Source organism: Rhinolophus ferrumequinum, chromosome 8, assembly GCF_004115265.2.
Source record: "Rhinolophus ferrumequinum isolate MPI-CBG mRhiFer1 chromosome 8, mRhiFer1_v1.p, whole genome shotgun sequence".
NCBI classification, from domain to species: domain Eukaryota; kingdom Metazoa; phylum Chordata; class Mammalia; order Chiroptera; family Rhinolophidae; genus Rhinolophus; species Rhinolophus ferrumequinum.
In genome coordinates this window covers 58,123,876-58,140,386 of record NC_046291.1, presented here as the reverse complement: position 1 = coordinate 58,140,386, position 16,511 = coordinate 58,123,876, and the positions used below count along the sequence as shown (strand labels likewise).

Sequence of the window (16,511 nt, the reverse complement as noted above, 5' to 3'; positions counted from 1 at the left end):
CTCTATGTTTTGATATGAGTATGTGTCCCTAACATATTACTAAGAGAAAGAAGCATGTTCATAGAACAAGATGTACAGTGTTATTTTATTCATGTGACTATCTGAAGTTATACCCATTCTTAAAACTCTGAAAGTATACATTAGAAAGGAAGGAAGGAAATGTTGGAAGGATTGTCCCTACTTGGTTCTCCCAAGAGGAAGAGATTATGAGTGTGTTCCAGCTTCTCCATTTTGCTTATCTGTATTTTCAATATTTTCCTAATAAATATGCATTATTGTTAAATAAGAAAATAAAGTGATAAAAATTTTAAAAATTAACAGGTGTGGGGGGTGGGAGATGAGGGTAAAGGGGATCAAATATATGGTGATGGAAGGAGAACTGACTCTGGGTGGTGAACACACAATGTGATTTATAGATGATGTATTACAGAATTGTACACCTGAAATCTACGTAACTTTATTAACAATTGTCACCCCAAAAAACTTTAATTAAAAAAAATTTTAAAAATTAATACATGCTCCTTTGAAAACCTTTGGAAAATAACAAAGGGAACACAAATAATCCCATGGATCCCACAATTAAAGGATAACCACAGTTTTTATGTGAATGTCTTTTTTCTTATTTTTTCCCTATATATGCAAATAGAAAATTTAAATAATTTAGATCATACTGTATGTATGGAATTATGTTCTCATTTTCTCTTAGCATCCTCTCTACTCACATGATCTCAGTTTATCATTTGGAGGCTGGGGACCATGACAGAAGCTGCAAAAAGTTTAGGGTAACGATAATAATAGCTAACAATGTTGGGTAAGCCTACTATATGCGAGGCATTGTCTGTATTATCTCTTTTGTTTTACATAAAAATCTATGAAGCAGTTGATACTCCAATTAATAATTTAGAAATGAAGAGACTAGAACTCAGAGAGAGGATTAACCTTCTCAAGGTCACACAGCAAGCAAGCAGTGGTTTTGTATGGTCAAAGTATCCCTGAACTCAGTTTCCACTAACCTCTGTGAGAGGGATAGGTGCAATTTCTAGTTCTACGTTATGTTTTACTTTGTTTTATACATCTTTTAGAATGAGTCATTCAAATACTAAGAGGAAAGGCATTTTTGCATCAATCTCAACTATAATAACAATTATAGAGTTAGGTCACAATGAAATAGGAATACTGTGGCTTGGATGAGAAGGTCTTCGAAGCACACAGACTAATGCTCTCTGAATTATTCAGATAGCTGTGAAGTGGTGAAAGGTTGAACAGGGAGCGGGGCTGTGGCACATGTTAAAAAGGTCTGTGTGAGAATGTTCATAGCAGCTTTTTCGTAATCACCCCCAAATGGAAACAACCAAATGTCCCCCAACGGTGTGACAGATAAACTGTTGTTCACCCACACAATGAAATACTCCTCAGCATTTTTGTTTTAAAGAGCATACCCAAAGACATGGATGTGATATACCCAAAGACATGGATGAAGTTCAAACGTACTATGCTAAGTGAAAAAAGCCACATACTATTATGATGCCATTGATTTGGCATTCTGAGAAAAGCAAAACTATGAAGAGAAATCAGATAAGTGGTTGCCAGGGGCTGGAGATGAGGAAGGTTTTGACAACAAAGGGGAATAGGGAAAATTTTAGGTGTGATGAAATTGTTCTGTATTTTGATTGTGGCTGTGGTTATATGACTATATGAATTTGTCAAAACTCACAAGACTACATAATAAAAGGGTTAATTTTACTATGTTAAGTTACATCTTAATATAAATAGTGGAGGAAAAGGTTAGCTTGCTTATATAAGAAATAGTGTAGTAAAAATAATATACGAGAAAATGTTACCAACAGAGTTTATGTAGCATAAGATAATTAAAATATAAAGCATTTTAAGTATAATAATAATAGTAATATTTATTATAATAGTTACTGTTATTATTTACTATTAATAGTAATATACGTTACTATTAATATTTACTATTATACTAAATATAGAATAGTAATAACATTACTAAGTACAGTATAATAATATTTTTAAACAGCTAAACAAAAACTGAACTATAAATAAAACTAAATTAATACTTTAGGATCAGAATGCATCATGGATATTGCCAGATATCTGAAGTCATCCAACTCTTCAACTTGCAAGTATTTTACTTATAAATTATTACAAACCACATTAACTAGGAAAAATTATATAAAATAAATATATTTACATACCTCCTGGGATTCTCTGGAAAACTTTGCTCAAAGTGTCTCCAGTTATTATGTTGTAACTTATCATAGCTAAATACATAAGTAAAATAAAAATTCATTGAAAACTATATGCTTTTACTAACCAATGTCATCCCAATAAATTTAATAATAATTTGAAAAATAAAAAATAAAAAATAATGCAGTCACCCAAAATTTTCATCTTGAATATTTTGAAAATAATCAGTTATTACTTCCCCAATACTGGCATAATCCTACTACTTTCAAATATATCTATTGTGATTACCAATATGTACAACTTTAAAAATAACTAGATAACAGATTTATGGGAGAATACAAATTTGTATTAAAAAGAGATTTTCACTTTACAAACTGATTCTTTCCATGGCATCTTTAAACAATAGTGAGCTTCGGTAGTCATTTAAAATGTGATGTACTTGTCATTTAAAGCTCAGTTTCAAAATACTTTTCTTTTTCCTTTTTTTTTATTATTAGTTTCAGGTGCACAAGACAAAGTAATACTGAGACATTTTCAAAATACTTTTTGAAGAACACATGTATTGCTCAAAGTGAGGAATAATAATAGAAAATAGTGAAGGCTCCAAAATATCCCCTCATTTAAAAAGTAAGATTTTTGGTAAATGTATTCTTAGCTTTCAGTGGAGACATAAGGAACTAGTGGTTTGAGCAACAGCTTCTATATTACTGATTTAAAAACTGAAGTCAATTTGGCCATTGGTGAACGTTGACATTTATTTATTTAAGAAGTACTAGGTAACATTTTCACCTTTATGGTACAAACTTTAAATAGCATATTGGCCTTGTATATGGTTTCCATAAATCCTTAGGTTTTCAAAAAATGTGTTTCAGCTTTAGAAGAAATCTATTGTTTTTCTCACTCACTATTAATAAAAGATCATCTTTTCACCAAATTAGGGAACCACAATCATTAACCTAATGAAAATCACTCATTTTATTTCAATAAAATACTCAGAAAACCAACGAAAAGGACCAGGATATAAGGGAAAAATGGCTAAAGAATTGAACACTTAATTTGGAAAATATTTCAACTGCTAGTACTCCTTAATGATTACTTAATGACTATTAAAACTATTTTATTCAGAAATGGCAGTATGTTTATGCAAATAAGTATAATATTCATCTTCACATTCATCTTACCTATAAAAGGATACAAAAACTGTAGAATAGAGAGGAGGAGATACCCTGGAAAGCCGAAGGTTTTATTGACCAAAGATTGGTAAGTGTCTGTTCCAGAGAGGGCCCCTCCTTTTATCAATAAAACAAGGGAAAAGTCTGTGGCAAAGTAACAGTTAAACATGTCAGAATGCATTTAATACATTTACTACATTTAATACAGTCATGATTTGACTTAAAGAAAAAGGGAAATTTTTTAAAAAAGAGTTTAGTTTAATGCTACAATAAATTAGCATGGTAAGGCTTTTACCTTTCAAAAACTGGTACAGTTTCCAATTATATATTTCTCAATCAAGTTGCAAATATACTTAACATATCCATGCAATTAACTGGACAGAAGAGGGTAAGCAGACTAGACAGAGACAAGTGTCAGTTTTCCATTTTACTCGTACTTCCTAATCTAACCAATGCAGACTACTAATAGGATGTGGCTCAACTATTCAAGCAACAGAATATAGGTAATTAAATATCTCATAGACATTCCACGTGCGAAGACTAAAAATGAAAAATGCTATAGCATTCAGGAAAAAAAAAAGATTTAGAAGACTCAGATCATTTGTTTTGTTTTACAACAAAGTATAACTAGTAACTCTATTTTATAGTTATTATGCTTAAGAGAGCACACTAAAAACATCTTGAAATTTACATTTTAGAGATTTAAAGTTCAATTTTGGAGTTGAAATTGAAGATACAAATATATCAATATTATATAATTAAAAGTTAATATCTCTTTTATTTTGTCCTTTAACTCAATGAATGACATTTAATCTAGTGAATGACACTGCCGTTGTATGGTGTTGCACAGCTATGATGCACAGGATGTGATTTTTGCTGTCCTTTCTCTTGCTCATGTTTCCACCACAGGTGATTTCTTTCTCTCCTTTAAATAATTTGGAAATGCATTAAAATACAGACAAAAGTACAAATAATTGTAATATGGTTTCCACCTTTTTCCCCTCCCACATCATTGAAATGTCTTTCAACGAGGCTCCAAGTTGATAAATCCAATTGACACCCCCACCCCAAATCTTAATCTTATTTGCTCTTTCAGTACAACCTTTTTTTCCTGTTTACTATTCCCCTCTTTTTCAACCACCCACCCTTGGGCTTTGTGACATTACTTTCTCCTGGATTTCCTCCTACTATTTTGGCCATTTATACTCAGTTTTTCACCAACCTGCTTTTATTCTGGATTCTTGGACTTTTTTCTCACTGTTCAAGATGTCCTACTGTGATCTTAATAATACCCATGGTTTCAATATTCCTACCGATGTTAGTAACATCCCAATTTGTATCCCTAGCCCAGACTCTGAAACTTCAGATTTCTACATCTAGGGTTTCTAGGCGGGAATTCTCGCCCATTCTCTGGAATTGTTTTTGCTTTCCCCTTCCTGAATCCTGCGAAAAGTTGGTTGGGAAATCAGGAAAATCGGCTCCTTGAACCCAGTAATACCCACAATGGAAAATAAACATACTACTCACAATGTATCTCTTAGACATTTTTCCTATTTATCGCTAGGGTTTCTGGACGGGAATTCCCACCTGTTCTCAGGAATTTTTTTCACTTTTCCGTTCCTGAATCCTGAGAAAAGTTGGTCAGGAAATCGGGAAAATCGGCTCCTTGAACCCAGGTGGTTGGTAGTATCAGCCGTCACTTTGTGGAAACGATTCATTGTGGAGAACAGAAAACAGTTTATATCTTGGGATTCAGGAACAGGGAAAGCGAAAAAAATTCCTGAGAACGGGTGGGAATTCCCGCCTGGAAACCCTATCTACATCTAGCTGGCTAATAAACATTTTACACTGGAGATCTCATAGATATCCAAATTTTAAAATATCCAAATTCTAATTTATATAATTGTTCTGGAACTTGCTTCTCCATCTGTAGTTCTCCAATCTGTGAACAGTATCAAAAGAAACTTGAGAATCTCCCTAGAGTTCTCATTATCCATCATTCTATATTCTAATCCATTAATTACTGCATCATAAGTTGTTCAACTCATTTCTAATCTTTTACCTGCTTTATTTTAGGGCTTAGGCCTTTATCATTTACTGCCTGGATTATTGTAATAAACTAATAGTTTTCTTATCCGCCAATCTCACCCCACAACCAAAATATTTTTGACACCTGCCAAGACTTTCTCAACATTCCTCCTCTACCAGATGGATCTGACCATAGCATAAATCTGATCATATCTTCTGCTTAAAATACTCCAAAAAATCCTCTAATGCCTTTGAATAAAAATCAACACCTTTTCATGAGGCAGAGAAAGTTATTTATTAGCTGCGTGACCTGGGGTGAAGGAATTGAGTTGTCTGAGCATCGTCTGTAAAGTAAGACAATACACCAACCTTGATGAGTCTGTGAGGACGATGGTGTTTGATCGTCTGCCACAATGCCCGGTGTGTTATATAGCCTAAATGAATGAGAACTTGCACTATTTTTAATTACTTTCTACAAGCTGCATGCGGTGGTAGAAAAAGCATTGTATTTGGAGTCCAACAATAATGATAATAATGGTTACAACCACAAAAATACTAGCAAATACCTTCACAACACTTTCTGTGTGCCAGGGCTTTTCCTAAATACTTCATGCATATCAACTTGTTTAATCTTCACAACAACCCTACCTAGGTGCTATTATTAACCCCCATTTAATAGATAAGAAAAGTGAGGCACAGAAAGTTACGTAAATTGCCAAAATTCACAGAGCTAGTAATGGAAGTCAGGACTCAGACCCTGGTAGTTTAGCCCCAGAATCCATGCTTAATCAAAACCTGAACTCCGCTGCAAGTAACTACAGGCCTTGGGAACGCCATTTTTACCCTAAGTCACAGTTTCCTCCTCCATAAAAGCAGAGCGTGAACACTGACCTGACGCAATGAGAGGAATTAAGTGTAGGGGCAGCTTTATGGTCAGCACCTAGCCAGTCCTCAGGAAATGGTAATGATTATCATTACATAATGCCCCTGGAAACCTCTCTACTGGCACCTCCCTCTACTTACATACAAACATCAACCCTATACTTGAGCCAGACTGAATCACTTACACAGTTCCCTTTTGTATTTCCACATTTCCATCTCCTTAGACTACCCTTCCATTTTCTTTGCTCACTCATGTTTTTTCATAAACACTCAGTGTAGGTATCTCCTCCTTCCCAAAACATACCTGCTCCTTTGAGGCTGGGTTAAATGCCGATGTCTCTATCATTATGCCCGTTTATATTATGGTATTTTTCATGAAGTATTATAATTGTGTTTTTGCCTTCCTGCCACACTATACTGTGAACGTCACACAGGCAGGGATAATGCTCTTCATTGCTACAGTGTCAGTAAACATTTGCTGAATGAATCAATGATCAATATAGCAGGATTGCTAGAAATCTACACAGCTGATGCAAACTAATGTGACAAATGACTTCAACCATTTAAAAATATTCTGGAAGCACAAAAGACAGAGGGATTAATTATACTTCTTTTGTTTAAAACTCGGAAAGGCTTCACAGAAGAGTTGAGTAGTACCTTGAAGGATGAACAAGATTTCACCAGGTAGAAAAGAAAAAGAATGCCAAGCTGGGGGACAATCCATGGGAAGGCAGTGTAAAAGCATATTGTATATGTGGGGGATGAAACGGTCCAGAATAGCTAAAACATAAGGCCCATACCTGGCAGTGTCGGTGACAGGGTGAAACAGAGGTTAGAGTAGTTGGAGGTGAGACTGAAAATGCAGCCTGTGACTACACATGAAGGAATTGAATGCAATAATTGTTTTTCCTGTTGTTATTATAAAGTCTTAGGATTTGGATTGGGGGAGTAACAGTGATCAGGCTGAGGTTTAATAAAGATAACTCTTGCAGCAGTAAGGAGTACTGATTAGAAAGTAGACAGATGCTAAAGGCAGTAAAACAGCCTTATTGGCCAAGGAAGAGAATTAATAGACTTGAGTAACAGGACGCAACCAATTTTGTAGATGTTGTAAATTTTTGGTGAAGAACTATATGCTTGGAATGAGAATGTTGAGTTTCATAAAAGTTCAAAATGTATTGCTTGAAGTTAACAATTTGCTAAGAATTTGGTCAATAATAAATATAAATGATTTCATCTGCTTGTAAAATACAAGCTATAAATATATTATCTTAAAAGTTTTAAAAATCTCAAATATCAATCACTATAACATTTTGATCTCACTCTAAACATACTATATGCAAATTTTAGGTAATCCATGAATAAGTCTATATTATTCAGTAGGGAAATTTTCTTTTAAATCATTATGTATGGACAACAACATTTATTTGACTATAATCAACAAATAAGAAAATCTTAAAGCAATTTAAATAAAACGATTTGTTATAAATATTTATAATTCTTTTTTGCTCCTCACCATTGCATGAACAATGAAAAAGAATTTAGAACTCTAACTACTTGTTGAACTAGACATGTCTCAGTAGAGGCCTTAAAAAAACAAAAGAATAATTCTTGAGACAAATAACTGTATAATTACAGTATCAATTTTTTAATAATTCAGTACTACACCATACTTGCAAATTTTGCTCTTAAAATGCTAATTAAAAAACAAAATGAATCATAGCCTATATATACACTTTTTGCTTTTGTGTGGTTATCCTTTATTTATTAAAATTGTTTAAAGATTTTCATCATGCAACTAAATTAATAATAGTAACTAATTTTCACTGGTAACTGCAATATATAACTTTGCAAAGGACTGCTCACAGTGATTTCTGTACGTTTATATATAGTGTCAGTTGAAGAAGTTATTCACAATATGGTTTATTTATGTATAATGTGATTTGGCTTTAGTAAACTGTTCATTTTCCTCAAGTACTGAATTCTTAGGTGATATATACATTTAATTTTTTTTTTAATCTACTGGTTTACAATGTGTATAGGTGTTTACAGTGCACTTAGATGAACCATGGTTATTATGCATGGGTGGAAATTAATTATTTGTTAGTGCTGGTTGACTGGGAAACAGGAAATTAAAACGATAAGGGTAAATCCTTGGATGGGATTTTTTGTGTGATAAATGTGCTCATGAACAGAATGCAAATTTTAAACACTATCAACTCTGAATATGCACAAAGTTATGGATCCCACATTACCAAGCTATGGTTTTTAAGCTACAAATTAAGAGCTATAGAAACTAAAAGCAGCTTAGGTTTTGGGAGGGAGGGTAGTGAGAAGAAAGTGGGGGAAGAGAGCCCAGTGCCTCTGCAGCTCTGACTTTTGGATTCGCATATACTTGACTCTCTTCCTCAGCCTGAGAAAGAACAGCAGAGTCGAAGGCTGGTCTTGGAAGCCTAAGAGTATATGACGGATGGCATCTTGGTTAGCAGAAGCAGAGCCGACACAGAGATCCTTGGGCAAATGTTTTGAGGGAGTACTCTCAGGAGAAGGGGAGTGAGAGGACAGGGCAGGGGAAATAGCTCAGCAGAGATGAGGTCTCAGGTGGAGACAGCTGCAGCTTAGCCCTCTGTAGTTCCAACTGCATCACTGCATGGTCCCTCTTGAAGGCAAGGTTTCTATCGGTCAGTCATTGGCTGAAGACTGTGGGGAAATAGCTGGAGCTCATAACCTCACAGGAAGGCGGTGCCATTGAGGCCCAGGTCCTCATTCTGAAGAAGGGGACAGAAGAGGTGCTTTGCATTACCTGGTAAAGGGGCATCTACAAGTAGGTGATCACACACAGTGGCCACATTGCAGCAACCACAACAGGCATCTGTGATTGCTGCCTCTACCAGAGTGATCCTAAGGTAGAGGAAAAACCCTGTGTTTGTCATGAGGTGCTGTGGCGCGATGACAAGGCAAGGATGAGGACAACAGGAGATGATTATGAACTGTATAGACTGCACTTAGACGGGGGAGTGGCAAAACGTGGGTGTGAACGGACATGTTACATGCAAAGGGGGAAGCAGGAGAGAAGAAGTAAGACCGAAACACCTTATCGCTGCATGAAAAACTGTGGCAGCTTGGGTGCCTGTGCAGGCCTGGGCAAGTAGGGCGCAGCAAGGCTTACAGTCAGGTGGCTGCACCAGCATAGCTGGAAAAGACTGCTCATTCGTGCCTGCCCGCCATGGGTCTTGTGGGAAAGGAAGCACTGGCGTGTACACTTTCAGAGCACCATCTATCTTAGCCTAACCAGCCCGTGAAATGACTCCCCCGTCGACTATTTTCTGCATCAAGTGAAAAGAGCACATGAAAAGGATTGGGGCTTGGTAATACATAATGCTTTTCTAATCTGGTCAGAGGATTAGCAAGAAAAGCAAATCTCCTCAGACATAAATGTCTAAATTCTTTAGGATTCTTTGACGCACTAAAATTAGGAAATTCAATTTTGTGTGTGTGTGTGTGTAAAACAGTGCTTGTGCAAGTTAAGTTGCAGGAAGGAGCAATTATACATTATTTTACCTGTAACATATGAAACGCAGAATAAAAGCAATACTCCCAGAGGAAAGCCAGCTTGCTTCATTGAATAAGGCAATCCTGGGAAAACATAAAATGCCCCACCCATCACATTAATAAAACATACAGAACTAGAGAAGTTTTCCCCAATTCCTATATATAATAGGCTAAGTAAATTGACATACTTATATAACTTAGTTGTAAACAGTGCATATGACTACTAAAATTAAATGTTAGCATATTAATATTTATTTCAGAATAAAATGTTATAAGTTAAGAACATGTCAAGAAAGCGAGTTAATGAGGTGATGGAATAAGAAAAAGAAAGCAGCAAATGAAAAAATAGATGCCAGTTTACATAAATAATGTTCACTTCAGGGTGATGAGGACATATGACCTAGAATATGTCGAGAGTTTTGTCTCTGCTTTTTCTTAAATTGGATGTTTTCAAATAACAATACTAGTAGGCACAGAAAAAAAAAAACTTTATTACTGTAATGCAATGTACTTAATTTTGTCAGAATTTTCCCTGTGCTTTAAGTTGGGAAAATATGAGCTGTTTATTTCTTTTGATTGTGATTATTTGGCTCCTTTGTTTAAAAAAAAAATCATATGTACTTTCATTTAACCAATTTCTATTTATTGATTAAACGATATTTAAAAGTAATATAAATTCATGAGTTTGTACTTTAAAATTTAACACTATATAGAACAGTAAGGAAATGTTGCATCATTTAATTTTTCACAAGATTACGTTTTCACATTAAACTTTTATACCTCCAATATTTCCAAATTGTCTGGAGGTTTTAGATCTCTAGAAGGTCATAGAAGGTGATTCAAGTAATGTTGGACACTTCAGCAAAAGGAAAACATGAATTAGGTAACATTATCAATTGACCATGCAGCCTATTTAATAAATAATTTCCAACATCTCCCCTATGCAACTCCACCTTCATGTAACACATGTGGAGGATGCTCTCAAATGTGGAAAGAGTATGGACCACAACCCCATGTTCAGCGTAAAAGAGACTGATGTGATACACATTGCTACATTGGGAAAAAAGGATGGCTTTTATGAAAGAAAATTACCAAGTTTATCATCTGATTTTTTTCTTTTAAAAATAATCAATGAACACTAACAACTAACACTAAGAGTCTTAAATTTGGCCTTTCACGTAAAATGAAAACAAAACACTTACCGATTACACCAGATCCTATAATCGAGTTGACAACATTAAAAACAGCAGCCGACTGACGACAAGTTTTCCCTTTGTGCTTATGTTCAGAAACGAGGGTTTCTTTGTCATCTAGATCGCGCTATTTAAATATATAAAATGGCCAATTACTTATATATAATTAAACAAATATTTACTGGCCTCCAAAATAGAAAAGTGTCAGGCAAATATGCAATATAGGGGAATAACACGGTATCAGTAGTGATAATAAGCAATGTCAATAATAAGAGAAATTAATGAGGATAATAAAGAGTAACAATAACAGCTAGTAGTTCAACAGCTTTGTTAACAAACTCCATCCTAACATGTCCTGATTACAGCTGCACCAAGTTCAGACTGCTTGCTGCATGGAATCCCAGGGACTGTAAGGAGCCAATGATCTGATTTTGTGAAATCAAAGGGGTTATGCTGAAAAGTGCCCTCCAAGACAAAAATAAAGCTAAATCATCGCACAACTTTTTCTGCCAGAGAACTTTCCGCGGTGCTAAACCCAAACACCTGGTGAAGGTAGCCGACCTCAGTTGCAGAGTGAATGAAACGAGGGACTTGGCTCCAGAGCCTGCCCCAGCCTCCAGTATTACCTGTGGCAGGACGACGGGCTGTTGCCCCTGGTAGCCCATGGCTGCATCCGGGGCCTCAGCAGGTGGAAGGAAGGTTCGCGGACCTGGTATCCCCCTCTAGCCGGACCTGCTTTCTCCGCGACCTCGCATATCCGGAGTCTGCGCGCAGCGGAAAACCGGGAGGGAGCGGGAAACCGGGAGCGAGCGGATACACCGGCGCCACTGGCCCCACCCCCACACCGCGGGCTGCCGCCCGGAGCCACCCCGGGTGCCTCAGCCCGGGGAAGTTCCACCCCTACCCCGGGACTCGTACCTTCGTCCTCAAGCGGAGATGCTACAGGATGTTTCTGATCTGGGCAGCCCTCTGTCCTCGCACCCCACCTTCTTTACCGCCTCCCCCCACCCCCGCCCTACCTCCCGCAGCAAAGTACAATTTGTTCCTCCCACGCTGTCCTCTCCAGACCGTACAGAGTACGGTGGCCTCATTTTAGCCCATTACCAAGTTAACTGCTCTTTGGCTGGAGTCTGATGCCCAGGTAAGCGCAGTGGTACCCCGGCTCCCATGGAGCATCGTTTTTTGTTACCATCACCTCCTCCTCCCTGTACATCTTCTGTCAGAGATGACAAATGAAAATGTAGGGCTTCTATTTTAAATGGAAAATTAACTTTTCTAGAGTTTTAGCAAACTTGATTACTAAATATGCTTTATTCACATTTTTCCTGATGACTTTTCAGAAAAGTAGACTTAAAGAGGGGAAAAGGAAGATGGATTGATAACAGATTCAATTAGTGAATTTTAAAGGGGGATTGTTGGGGTGTAAGTGAATGGGAACGGGCAGGCACCTAGAGTATCTGAGCTAGAAAGAATCTTTAAGGACCATCTATTCACCCTCCTTATATTACAGATGAGGAGACAGGCCCAGAAAATACTCAATCACAAAAGACAATGCATAGAGAACAATTTCAGGGACAGTAAGAGTGGTAACCTAAGTACTTATTAAATATTCAATTAAATTTGTTCTTTTTCATAGACATTTATTTAAAATTATGACATATTTTAAAAACATGGATACCAAGAGAATTGTAAAATAAACTCTATATACATTTCATCAACTTAACAAATTTAATATTTTGTCATATTTTCTTCAAATTGCAAAAATAAACATTTACTGTCATAATAGAAACCACTCTGGCATTCTCCATTTCTTTCCCTTCATCCCTAGAGTTAGCCAATTCATGAAATTGGTGTGTATCTTTTCTATCCATGCTGTATATTTTAATTCATTCATTTGTAGCCATAAATGATGCATCATATTGAATTTGTTCAGAATTTTATTTGTTTTCAGGATGGAGTGGAGTATCCCATCTTTTTATATGCTAGATCAGAAACTGGAAGTTTTTAACACATATTTTAATGATATTGCTTAAAGTCTTTTTTAAAATAATTTCAAAAGTATTATTTGTTTAATTTCAAACGTGCTATATTTTCAATAAGAAAACACAAAAAAGAATAGGACACATAGAATCATTGGCAATCCTCCCCATGCAGAGGTAAACATCGTTAACATTTTAGAACCCTGTACTTTACTCAGATTATACAGTGTTTGAGGTAGAAGATAAATGCACATGATATGCACATAAGGAGTTTTACTGAGTCTGTCTTAGTCCCAGATAAAGGTCATGAGAGCCAGACTCTCAGGAATGTAGAGAGACTTAATTTGAACTTTTTATCAGATTGTGTAATTATGTAGATAGTATTCTATGCTCATGTAGGATTATTACTTTTCCTCTTTATTTGGATACAGTCCAGGCTATGTAGCCTCTAAGAGCACCTAGCTTTCTTAGAAATAATCAGAGAAAGCTCTCTCTTGCCCAAAGTCTGAATTTACGAAGCTCTTCCTGATGGCTAACCTGACTCCTTTCTGACATTGCTAAAGTTCAAGTTTGGATGAGAAAAGAGATAAAAACTTTCAGTCCACATCCCTGGGGAAGTTACTTTTTCCTCAACCTTGGAAAGCAGTCTGAAGAGGGATAATTTTGTGGGTTTTTTTTTTTTTTTGTAAAAATGAAAGCTTGATATTCTCCAATATATTACTTTATTGTAACAAGTAGAGCCTTAGTAGGCAGTGTCTCAAATAAGAAAGACTTTTCTTTCTCTCTTTCTTAACTTTCCAGAAGTAGTGATCCTCAGTCTTTACAAGCTTGGAAGGACTGCTCAGATACTTTTAGCTAAATAATCAAATTGTATTCTTTCTTTTTATGAATTAATCATCTTACAAAGTCATTCTTGTAACTATCTTCTATGATCTATACATTGCTCATTATCAAGGAATATCTTATTGTGAAACCGTTTTATTATTATTGCATAGTTAAAGTATTTTTGTTGTTTTCTAACTGTAATTATTAGAATTATGTAAAGCCATTATAATGCTATTTCTGTTTAGGAGTTAAGGGGAGTGGCGCACAGAGCAATGAGTTTAAATTAGTGTGTCTGTAAGCCCTGGTTTATCTAAGACAGTCCTGGTTTAAGCTAATTGTCCCAGTGTAATTACGAATAGCATCTTTTTCATTTTCAAAGTGTCACAGTTTGGATGCTAGGTTACAATAGCATGTTACAAAGTCACATGGGAGATAATAATACCACCTAATATCTGCATAACACTTCACAGTTTTCTGTAGTAGTGTCCAAGCTGAGAAGGGATGAAAGATCTTAAAAAAACATCGACTTTTGGTTAATTCTTGAGTTAGTATAATAGATTAAAAGTTCAGGCTCTGGAATTAGAAAAGCCTAGGTTTGATTCAAAGCACAAGGTATCTTGGGAAGTTCCTTAATTTTTTGAGCCTTAATTTCTTTATTTGTAAAAAAGGAATAATAACGGTACCTCTTTCATAGCAGTAGTTGTGAGAATTAAATGAGATAACCTATTTGTATTAGTTTTCTATGGCTGCTGTAACAAAGGACCATAAAGTGGGTGACTTAGAACAACAGAAAATTATTTTCACAGTTCCGGATGCTGGAAGTCTGAAATCAAGGTATCACCAGGGCCAGGCTCATCCTTAAATCTCTAGGGGAGAATCTTTTCTTGCCTCTTCCTACCGTTTGGTGGTGTGCCAACAGTCTTTCATGTTTTTTGGCTTTTAGATTCATCATTCCAATATTCCATCTTTACATGGCATTTTCTCTGTGTCTCTTCGCATACTCTTCCCTTTGTGAATGTCTGTGTCCAAGTTCCTCTTTTTATAAGGACACCAATCATATTGGATTAGGGCCCTCTCTAATGACCCCATCTTAAATTTACAATATCTGCTAAGACCCTATTTCTAGATAAAGTCACATTCTGAGGTGCTGGGGTGTTAGGACTTCAGCATATTTGGGAGGCATGATTCAACCCATAATACTGTTTTCAAAGAATTTAGTTAATTGCTTGGGACATAATAAACTTTCAATAAATGTTTGCTGCTGCTTTATTCAAGCAGAAAAATACTTTGTTGGGCCAAAATTGTATAATATAGAGTGAGTTTTGGCTACTGCCTACTATTTAGCTCTAAATAGCTCTTCTTCCTTTCTCCATCATGCTAGAGCCACGATTTTTGCCTGAACCATAGCCACCTAAAAAGAGGAATAAAATTCACATCTGCGTTTGCAGCTGGTTGTGGTTAAGCTCTGAGGATGTAGTTAGGACGTATATCCTTAAATGAAGGGTAATACCTTTATCTCTCTTTTCCTCCTTCCTACTAGCTGGAATGCAGAGACGTGATGGCTGAAGCTGGGGCTTTATCCTGGACCTGTTGGAAACTTCATATTGAAGATGGCTGAGTAACAAGATAGAAGGCGCCTGGTTTCCTGGTGGATATGCTAGACCTGGATTGTTCAGGTAATATGAGAAGGAAACAAATTTCCATCTTGTTTCAGCTAGTGTTATTTGGGATATTCTGTCATTTACTAACAAATATAACCCTTATTAGCCAGCCCTTTAAACACCTCCTCAGGGTACCAAGACTATGGTTCTAATAGTCAAAAGGATTCATCCAGTTGATATATTTCTACATAACAGCACCTAAAAGAGGCAAAGAGGCTCTCTAACTGGGTTCCTTGTGAAAACTCCAAGAGGGTTCATTGTGCTTAATTAAACTCTGTATTAATAAATACATATATATAGTTTGTTATTAAATGCATTTATAATAAACTATAAGTCATTAGATTCTCATATTTTTGCCTCATTAGTGAACCGGTAAGAAGCCTTGGCTAATCTGGCCAAGGCAATACTCTCTCTGTCAATATGACATAGGTCCCCTTCTGTTTGTTCCCAAGTTGGTCTTATTCTTCGATCCTTAGGTATCTGGTCAGCACTGGTTGTCCATGTCTTGCTTAAGGGTCTCACTTATCACAGAGAATTATTATTAGTTCTTGATCAATAGCCTGAGGACTGACCCAGCAAAACTGCAGGTTCCACTCTGCCTTGAGTGTCTCTCAGCATCTTCTGCTGTACTGCTTGTATTTTCTGCATATGTGAAAGAGAATGCAATTTTAAGTGTCTATGGAAGGAAGTGTTCCTACTGGGACTCAAACTCCAGTTTGCCCCTTCGTGTTTGCAGCTCACAACATTTACTTTGTGATGCCAGAACCATTTCCCCACCTTTAGAAGCTGGAGGTGAGTGGCTACAACAGATTAGCCACTTCATTCCTTCTGTAATGTGCAGGACACGATGCAAGACAACAGGAGAGCAAGCAGAGATTTGTCCTCAACTATAGCAATTTTTATCACTCACTGATAAATATGCCCAACCATATGTAAAGTGACAGTGTTGAAGAAATGAAATTGGGTGCTGTATGCCCTTTAGTACCTTTTTAGTTAAGGGCATCTATGAAG

At 36.2% G+C, this 16,511-nt stretch overlaps 1 protein-coding gene across 4 annotated transcripts in view; it reads right to left on the bottom strand.

Moving 5' to 3' along the window:
* The window catches only part of SLC38A11 (solute carrier family 38 member 11), a 50,317-nt gene extending 38,151 nt beyond the window's left edge, over positions 1 to 12,166 (bottom strand). For 2 of the 4 annotated variants that reach the window (XM_033112373.1, XM_033112374.1), the window contains exons 1-5: positions 11,662 to 11,871; positions 11,045 to 11,162; positions 9,852 to 9,926; positions 3,390 to 3,524; positions 2,217 to 2,282 (exon numbers count right to left, since the gene is read on the bottom strand). In XM_033112373.1, the coding sequence (XP_032968264.1) occupies positions 2,217 to 2,282; positions 3,390 to 3,524; positions 9,852 to 9,926; positions 11,045 to 11,162; positions 11,662 to 11,700 (433 nt within the window). In that variant the 5' untranslated portion in view covers positions 11,701 to 11,871. Of the gene's footprint in view, positions 1 to 2,216; positions 2,283 to 3,389; positions 3,525 to 9,851; positions 9,927 to 11,044; positions 11,163 to 11,661; positions 11,872 to 11,953; positions 11,979 to 12,054 lie in introns of those variants that run through there. The other 2 variants (XM_033112371.1, XM_033112372.1) reach the window with 2 other exon arrangements.
* Between the last annotated feature and the right edge of the window lie 4,345 nt (positions 12,167 to 16,511).